This window comes from Verticillium dahliae, genomic scaffold (assembly GCF_000150675.1).
Source record: "Verticillium dahliae VdLs.17 supercont1.9 genomic scaffold, whole genome shotgun sequence".
NCBI lineage: Eukaryota > Fungi > Ascomycota > Sordariomycetes > Glomerellales > Plectosphaerellaceae > Verticillium > Verticillium dahliae.
Window position 1 is genome coordinate 314318 of NW_009276929.1, and position 8878 is coordinate 323195.

The window sequence follows — 8878 nt, forward strand, 5'->3', positions numbered from 1 at the left end:
CCCCAGGCTCGTCGCTTTGCCAAGGCAATGCGCGCCGCCCTCATCTTCAGCAGCACAAGCCACAGCATCAACGTGCAAAAGGTGCGTCCTGCCGCCTACCGCGAGCCCTCTACCTTCGCTAGCCGTGACGCTAACCCCTCCATTCTAGATCTTCAAAATTGTCCTGTCCAAAGCCTTCGATCTCAAGTGCACGATCCCTGAGATCGAGAACGTCGGCGAACCCCTCCTACTCTACCAAAGCTGCTGATCGCCAACGGGAGCTGCCGACTTCCCGCGATCAGCCAGCTACGCCGCTAGCAACAACCCGCCGATGCCTGCCTCCAAATCGCATGCACATGGATCATGACCACGCCCGCCAACCACGGCGTTTTACGAAGAATCATCGCTGCCGGGCTCCGCCACCCGGTTTTGGCATGTCTTCACCCGCGTTCAACGGCAACTGCAGGTACTCTACCAAGGCATACAACGGCCGGACCGAACAGCGTTTACCAGAATCAACAACCACAACCATTACAACCACTGGGGGCTCATCCACCCTGCACCATTTCCTTTGTTCACAAATCGCCGCGCGCCCCCAGAATACGGAGCTTGTAGTGTTTAAGTCGCAATCCACCAAGCCCCAGAGGCCACATATTTGCAATCATCGGCAGGGAAGGGAATGGAGGGAAAGGCTGGGCAGGAAAGGGCGACAGGCAGCATGCATTGAGGCAGGAGGGCGAATAAAGCATGGAAAGGATACGCTCCATGGAGAAGAAGAGGAAGCAGGAAAACAGAGGAGGAATTCTCGTTCGGACGGACACTTCTTTTTTTCCGTCGGTTCGTCTTTTGTTGCTGGCGGACAGGAAAACCGCCTGTGTATATTTTTTTTCTCGGACGGCCAGCTCCTGCTGATGGGCGAGGGAAACGAAATCTTGCTGATGCCTTGTGCTGTCGGGTTGTTGAACTGTGTTTTGCAGCGAGATGCGCGAGGTGCTCTGAAGACTAGTTGGAGAGTTGCTGCTCTGGAAGCTTCTTCGCTGGGAGCAGGGCCTGAGCTCAGCTAGGGGTGTTCATCACAGTTGACGACGCTTGGCATTTTTGCTGCGCATTGCGACATGATTGACCGACCGTTGTTTTATGATCGCCTGAAAATCTGCCATGCGACGCCACTAAGGGACGAACAGCAGTAAGCAATGGGGATCGATCGGTGTCATTTCTGAATGTAGACATCATAGTCAACTTTTACGCCTTTCTCATGTGACTCGCCCCTGGATGAGAAAAAGAACTGCGATTGGGGTCACGCCATAATCCACATCTAATATACCTGAGAAGAGTGGCTGGCACACGTTGAAAGGTAGAGTTCATATGGATACCCTCAAACCCCCTTCCGCTATTACTAGAAAACCGAACACAGCTGTCATCAAGTCGTTATCCGTGCAAAGACTGGAATCCAATAGTTCATGGCCCTTTATCATGTTTCACCACGCTTGGCTGTTCTAACAATGCATTTTAGACGATTACAGAAAGGTCTAGCATCTAAGAATGTTGATAGCTTCATACTTTCCCCCTCCAGCAGCACCGACCCCTCCGAAAAGCCCTTGCAACGCTTCTCCGCAATGCAATTATTCATGTGACGGAGATGCGGTCGTCTTCAATATCGTGCACCTGTCCCTTCTCCAGTCGCTTCACCACCCCGGGGTCCGGCGCATGGTGTGCCTCGGGGGAGACGACAGCAGGCGCGACGACAACAGCCGGGCGTTCCACCCCGAGTTCGGCAGCGGGCGGTTTCCTCACGACATGGGCGGGACTCTCGTGGCGTTCGGGGATCGAAGACAGCTTCGTCGACAGGGGGCTGCCTATCTCCGACGACCGTGAGCCCGACGACCGCACCGACCTGGCCGACCGCGGCGGCATCGTACTACTCATCGACGGAAAGGCCACGGGCGACAGCGTGCTTCCCGATCGTGAACGGACGCGAACCGGCGCAGAGGGGGGATCCGCGCAGCAGCTCGACGGGGGCCGGCACGCGAAGGCGCTGAGGCAGATCCAGAAGAGCCAGCAGAGGAAGGCCCAGAGGCCGCGGCGGTGGGCGTACTTCTGGACCCGTGCGTCAACGTGGACGGGGATGCAGAAGCAGACTGGAACACCCATGAGAATGCTGTTGATCGCAGGCAGGAGAGTTTCGGACTCACGGTAGCTGTGGGTTGTTTTGCGCCTCGTCGAGGAGGTTGGCTTGGCTTTTTCCCGGCTGTAGTGGCGCGAGCTGCCTCGCTCGAGGTCCGGATAGGCTCTGTTTGGGTCGGAAGCCATGTAGAAATCATACAGATGGCTGACTGCGTCGTTTTCACTCATACGGACGCTGCTTTTCATCCTACCTAATATCATGGGTATCGGTGGGGAAGCATATTGCTGGGAACAACGGTATATCTGACGAACCAAGATACCATACCTTACATTCAAGTACTGCAGATGCTGTACAGGATCACCTCGCTCATTGTGTGATCCTCTGATGAAGGCAAGTGTTACTAGGCCGGGGTGGAATGTGCAACAGGTGTCCTCATTAGAGAAGGAGTGATGCCCAGATGGTGAGAACCGGCAATCACCTTGGTGTTCACTTTCGAAAGCCATGTTGGATGGCACACAACCGCCAAGCTGGCATGTGCTCCGGAAAGAGAATAGAATCCCTTTGTTCAATTACGACGCAACACGTTGTTGTCAGCCCAGTTTTGGTACAGAGCTGCCAGAGGCTACCGGCTCATCATGTTCGCGTACCTATGAGAGCATTGAAATCAACACGCTCTACTGCTTACTTACCCAGGTACCTGGGTACCTTAGGCAGGTAAAGCAGGAGTAGGACACTCAAACCAGGTCGAGGCTGTGAACGTCAGAGGCAGGCAAGGCGGGGTCTCCTGGTGCCCCTTCCGCCCCACCTGCTCACTGCACCTGCCTATAGGCTGGTTCCAGCTCCTTCCGCCGCACGCCGATGCGGCCCAGTATACCTGCCTGGAGCTCTGACTTGACCCCACCAACCAACGATAGGCCTCGAATCGACCTGACGAACGCCGCCTACGGTTCCTCCCTCCCAGCAAGCCGAAAGCTCGAAATATCCTGCTCCACGACCCTTCAGTAATTACACTCGATTAGCCAGTATCAGCAAGCTCATCCTCCGCATGGTCCTATCGACAGACGAAGAGCCCTCGCTTTGACCCTGCGAACCCGATCCCCTCCCCACCGTGGTTCCGCCTCACCCCGCCTTCGCCGCCATGACGACCACGGTGAACGCGACGCCCCAGGCGGTCATGTCGCTGGTCACGAAGCTGTCGGAATCAGACCCCGACTATCGCTTCATGGCCCTGAACGATCTGATTGCTCTTTTCGAGAAGGGAAAACCCGACTTTCTCCACCATGACTACAATGTTGCTGCCCGCACCGTCGACAGCATCATCAGGACTCTCGATGACCAGAACGGCGAGGTCCAGAACCTGGCGATCAAATCGTGAGAACTGCCCATTCCTTCCCCCTCATTCATGGTGGGACTTCTGGCTAATCACAAGTGTCCAGTCTCGGCCCGCTCGTTACCAGAGTGCCCTCCAACATTATCGCCCCCATGCTCGAGAAGCTCTCGTCGATAAAGCTTAGAAACTCTGTCGACAATGCGGTTCCGTCGCTGGCCCTACGGGCCGCCATCATGTCGCTACCTCGCCCAACACCCGGCGTGCCTGTCACACGAGATGTCCAGGAAGCATACACAGCCGTCAGCCGCGTGCTGATACCCCGCATGGTCGGTCCCGGCAAGCTTCAGCCCTCACAGTCCAAGGTTCCTCTCCCGAACATGCCGGAAGGCCTTCTGCAGAGCGACGCGGACCTGAATGCTGAGTCGGTAGATGTGCTCATTGAGATTGTGAGATCGTTCGGTCCAATGCTCCTGCCCACCGAAATCGACGCCATGCAGGACACAGTCATCAGCATTCTCGAGCACGACCGCGGCTCATCCGTGGTCAAGAAGAGGGCCGTGGTGGCTGTGTCCATCCTCGCCTCACATTTGTCGGAGCAGCTTCTCGAGCAGATGGTCTCTAGGATGGCCGCTGTTCTAGCGAAGCCCGACATCTCCGCCGTCACCCGCCGGTTGTACATCACCATCAGCGGCTCGGTCGCTCGGTCGACCCCCCACCGCTTTGGACCATACTTGAAAACCCTCGCACCGTTCCTGTTCAAGGCTCTAGGCGAGGAGGAGCTCGCCGAGCACCTCGAGGCCATCAGCGATGGCGACGACCTGGGCCAAGACTTCAATGATGTTCGAGAGGCTGCGCTGACCGCCTTGGAAGCCTTCCTTGCCTCATGCCCGGCCCAAATGGAGGCATTTACGAATGAAACGATAACCGCCACTCTTCGCTTCCTCCGATATGACCCTAACTCGGCTGTGGATGATGATGACGAAGAGATGGATGTTGATGAGGAAGATGACTTTGAAGACGAGGAAGACTTTGACATGGGAGGCGAGTTTGACGACGACGATGACGCCAGCTGGAAGGTTCGTCGGTGCGCAGCAAAGGCTCTGTACACCTTCATCTCCACCCGAGGCAGCGGAGAGCTTCTCGAGAAGGGGGTCCTATACCAAAGAGCCGGAAACGTCTTGGTCAAGAGATTTGAGGAGCGCGAGGAAAATGTGCGCCTCGAGATCATTAGCTGTCTGGCCCTCCTCGTGCGCAAGACGGGTGAAGATCTCTACCCAGGTTCTGCCTGGAACCTCGACAACCCCGATGACGAAGCCCCTAGCCAAGCCCCTATCAACAGGAAACGGAGACGCCAGAGCAGTGTGGCCGAACCCGGCGCTGCGTCTCCGGTGCTCGAAAAGGCCCCTGCCACTGGACCTCGTGCCGACCTCGTTCGCCTCACTCCCAGTATTGTGAAGGCATCAAACAAGCTTCTCAAGGGCAAGGTCATTTCGACCAAGCAGGCCATTTTCAGCCTGTTTGACGACATTGTCAAGGTGCAGCGTGGAGGTCTTTCTGATTACTTTGTTGACATCATGGTGCCTACCATTGAAGCGGTCAAGTCCACTGGTTCTGCCGGTTTCTCATCTTCCCTGGCAGCAGCTGGAGGCAGCGCATCCGCCACGCCCGGCACTCTCCGCGTTGCTTCCCTTCGGCTCGTCAGCGATATCGCCAAGACGCATTCTTCTAGCGTTCTGCAGCCATACCTGCCTCAGCTCGTTGCCGCTGTTGTTGCCGCTGTCAACGACCGCTTCTACAAGATTTCGTGCGAGGCCATGAGGACTGTGGAAGAAATCGTGAGGAACATCACCCCTCCACGTTCTGGAGTCAATGCGCAAAAGTTCAAGTCGGAGCTTCAGAGCCTGTATGATATTATTTTCAATCGCATTACACAGGCCGGAGTCGACACGGAAGTCCGCCAGCGGGCTATTCAAGCGCTTGGTGTGCTTCTGGCGCGCACCATCGGCTCAGAGGGCTCAAGCCTGGTTCCGGCCGAGAAGCGACGGTCGGCAATGGACGTGCTGGCTGACAGGGTCAAGAGCGAGACGACGAGGCTCGCAAGCGTTCGCGCCATCGACACCATCGCTTCCTACACAACGAGCCCTGGTCAGCTCGAGAAGTCATGGATTCAAGACGTTGCGCTGGAACTCGCGGCACAGCTCCGAAAGTCCAACCGAGCCCTACGCACTTCTAGTATTCAGGGTCTGAAGCATCTCGTTTCGTCTCCCACGAGCAAGGGCCAACTGGAGCCCGAGACGATCAAGGGTCTGGTCTCTTCGCTCGGCTCCGTTGTCAGCAACAACGATACCCACCTCCTAGCACCGGCCCTTCTTGTGCTGGCGCAGCTGGTCGAGGAGAATGCAGCGTTGGTGATGACACCGGAAATGACGAACACGCTCTGCGAACTGCTCAAGTCTGCGTACGCGAGCATTGCGCTGGACCAGCTCCTGACCCTCGTGAACAAGGTCGGCGAGAGCGGTACCGGACAGCCACTGATGAACGGTCTATTGCAAACGGTTAGTATCGAGGGCGACCCCGTCGTGGTTGGCAAGGTCATCGGCACCCTGCTCGTGGCTAGTGGCAAATCGACAGGGGTGACGCTCGACAGCTTCATCTCGGAGCTCCAGACCAGCTCGCAGACCAAGGACGACGCGCGCGTCAGCCTCGCGCTGGCCGTGCTGGGCGAGGCAGGCCTGCGACTCGGGGCCAAGTCGCCTCTGCAGCCAGACCTGTTCCTGAAGCAGTTCCATGGCGAGCCCGACAACGTGTCGATGGCCGCTGCCGTGGCTCTCGGTCGCGCGGGCTCGGGCCATGTCGCACAGTACCTGCCGGTGATCCTGGAGACGATGAAGAAGGGCGGCAACACGCAGTATCTGCTGATCCAGTCGATCAAGGAGATTCTCCACCTGATCACGGCGCAGTCGGTGGACATTCGACAGTACGCCGAGCCCATCTGGCAGCAGCTCTTGGCGGCCTCAGCCAACCCGGAGAACACGGTCGTGTGCGCCGAGTGCGTGGGCAGGCTGGTCATTGTCGACCCCAAGACGTACATGCCGGCGCTGCAGGTGAGTACATGGCGAAATCAAAAAGCAGATGGATGTCAACAGTTGGCTAACGTGACGCAGTCGCTCCTCAAGGACAGGTCGTCGGGTGTCCGCGGCATGGCGGTGCAGGCAGTGCGGTACACGCTGCCCGACAGCGACGACGCGCTGGACGCCATGTTCCGGGACGTGCTCCTGGAGATGCTGCTGACGATGCTGGACGACGCCAAGATGGACAACCGGCGGCTGGCCATGTCGACGCTCAACTCGGCGGCGCACAACAAGCCGGATCTCATCCTGCCGCACCTGGGGCAGCTGATGCCGTTTGTGCTGGTCGAGTCCAAGGTCAAGCCGGAGCTGATCCGCGAGGTGCAGATGGGACCGTTCAAGCACTACGTGGACGACGGGATCGAGGTGCGCAAGAGCGCGTACGAGATGCTGTACGCTCTTATGGAGACTGCGTACGGACGGATCAACAAGCTCGACCTCTACGACCGGATCGTTGCGGGGCTCAAGGATGACAATGACATTCGGGCGCTGTGCAACCTCATGGTGACGAAGCTCGTGGTCATGGACCCCGAGGAGACGACGCGGCGGCTCGACGCGCTGGCCGAGGCGTACCGCGGGGTGCTCGCGACGAAGCTCAAGGAGGGGTCGGTCAAGCAGGAGGTGGAGAAGCAGCAAGAGGCCAACCGCAGCGTGCTCCGGGTGACGCTGCTGCTCGCGGACCGGATCACGCGGGCGACGGGTGGGGGCGTGTCGACGGCGACGGCGACGGCGACGGCGACGGCGACAACACCAGCAGGAGGCCAGGGTGCGTCGGGCACGGGTTCGAGCGCGACGTGGGACGCATACTGGGAGTGGGTCAACAAGGACTTTCAGCCTCAGTTGAAGCAGCTGCGGGAGGAGAGCGAGCTGCACCGGGCGAAGCACGTGTGAGAAGGCTGGCTGCGCAGGGGCTGGCCGAGAAGGGGCTGGCCGAGAAGGGGCTGGCAGGTACTCAGGTACAAGGTACAGAGAAAGGCACGCGAACCGACAAAGAAAGGAATGGACGAAGAATGACTAGTATATGACCATGTTGGCAAGCTCGGTGGTGCGTGCGTGACAGGTAGACCGGCCAAGGCAGCAGGAGCGTCTGCAAGCAGGTCGTATAAGGGTCAGGCTCGTCTGAGGTCGTTCATGTTCCCGTAGCCCGTCAAGCCCGTCAAGCCCGTCTCAGTGGAGGGGCTCGGGTTCGGGCAGATGATTGATTGGCTTGCGTGGAGTGGGCTCGGGTCAGCCCCCGAAGTGGGGTTCAGGGTCTTTCTTGCCTCTGGCGTCTGGGTCGAGGCCTGGCGGAAGCAGGCACGACCAACGACGGGAAGACAGCGGAAGGCGCATGAAGAGGCACAAGTACATGTACCTTGTACCTAGGTAGCAGGAAAGGAAGGTACCTTAGGTACGGAAGTACAGAACACGCCAGCGGCCACGCCACTGCATCCTCAGACTTCTGCCTGTCAACCTTGCTGAGGCTGCAGGCTGTTCTCTTCCTCTGCCCTGCCTCGGAGAGAAGGGCATCCATTCTGTCCTATATTCCATCAGGCACGACATCCTCCTCCGACCCTCACGAGCGATTGCTCTTCTCCATCATCCTCCGCCATCTCGGACATCACACCCAACGCCCGTCACCATGAGCATGCCAGGCGCCTTCAGCCCCCATGCTCCCTCGAGCCCCAAGATGGCCCCAACCGCCACTGCGTCGTCTGCCGCTGCGTCGTCTGCCTCTGCGGGCGATGTCAAGAAGCCCGATGCCTTTTTGACGCCGCCTCTCCGCCTCGGCGAGTCCTCCGACGCCTACTCCCTCCACAGCGCCAACGCCAACGCCAACGCCAACGCACCTGGCCGGTTCTACGACGACGACCCCGCTGAGCTGCTGCCTGGGCGTGGCGGCGACGAGGACGACCTGCCGCCTCTGTACACCGACGACCCCTCGGCCGACGGCGTCCGCGATCCTCTGCTGCAGATCCAAGACCTCCACAGCAAGCAGCACGGCCTCGTGCCGCCCCATCTCGTCGTGCCCGACACGGGCAACGAGTACCACATCGACCGCCGCCTCGACGCCGACCCCTCGTTCCTCCAGCGCCACATCGAGGCCTGCGCCGCCATCCCGCCCCGTGCCTTTGTACGCCTGCGCGGCACCCACACCGAGACCGTCCGCCGTGGCGACAAGACGGAGCGCCAGACGCACGTCGACTTTGACGTCCGCCTCGAGCTGACGCCCTTTCTCTACAGCGACGATTGCCACGCACACGAGCTGGCGCACCCTGCGCACCGCCGACAACTTTTGCCAAGGTCGGCGCGGCACCGTTCTTCGCACGCGCGCCC

The 8878-nt window shown here is 59.1% G+C and overlaps 4 protein-coding genes across 4 annotated transcripts in view; 3 read left to right on the forward strand and 1 right to left on the reverse strand.

Annotated features, from left to right (window-relative positions):
- The window catches only part of VDAG_05063 (septum-promoting GTP-binding protein), a gene marked incomplete at both ends in the record, with an annotated part of 1204 nt that extends 957 nt beyond the window's left edge, over positions 1–247 (forward strand). The window contains 2 exons of the mRNA XM_009654799.1: positions 54–81; positions 149–247. Of these exons, the coding sequence (XP_009653094.1) occupies positions 54–81; positions 149–247 (127 nt within the window). The remainder of the gene's footprint in view (positions 1–53; positions 82–148) is intronic.
- Positions 248–1605: 1358 nt separating this feature from the next.
- Positions 1606–2289, reverse strand: VDAG_05064 (uncharacterized protein; the record flags this gene model as incomplete). Its single annotated transcript, XM_009654800.1, has 1 exon — positions 1606–2289. One exon carries the CDS (start codon positions 2287–2289, stop codon positions 1606–1608), a length of 684 nt encoding a protein of 227 aa, XP_009653095.1.
- Positions 2290–3242: 953 nt separating this feature from the next.
- On the forward strand, positions 3243–7453 carry VDAG_05065 (cullin-associated NEDD8-dissociated protein; the record flags this gene model as incomplete). Its single annotated transcript, XM_009654801.1, has 3 exons — positions 3243–3475; positions 3541–6538; positions 6599–7453. 3 exons carry the CDS (start codon positions 3243–3245, stop codon positions 7451–7453), a joined length of 4086 nt encoding a protein of 1361 aa, XP_009653096.1.
- Positions 7454–8183: 730 nt separating this feature from the next.
- VDAG_05066 (uncharacterized protein) overlaps positions 8184–8878 on the forward strand; it is a gene marked incomplete at both ends in the record, with an annotated part of 1546 nt that continues 851 nt past the window's right edge. The window contains one exon of the mRNA XM_009654802.1: positions 8184–8859. Within this exon, the coding sequence (XP_009653097.1) occupies positions 8184–8859 (676 nt within the window). The remainder of the gene's footprint in view (positions 8860–8878) is intronic.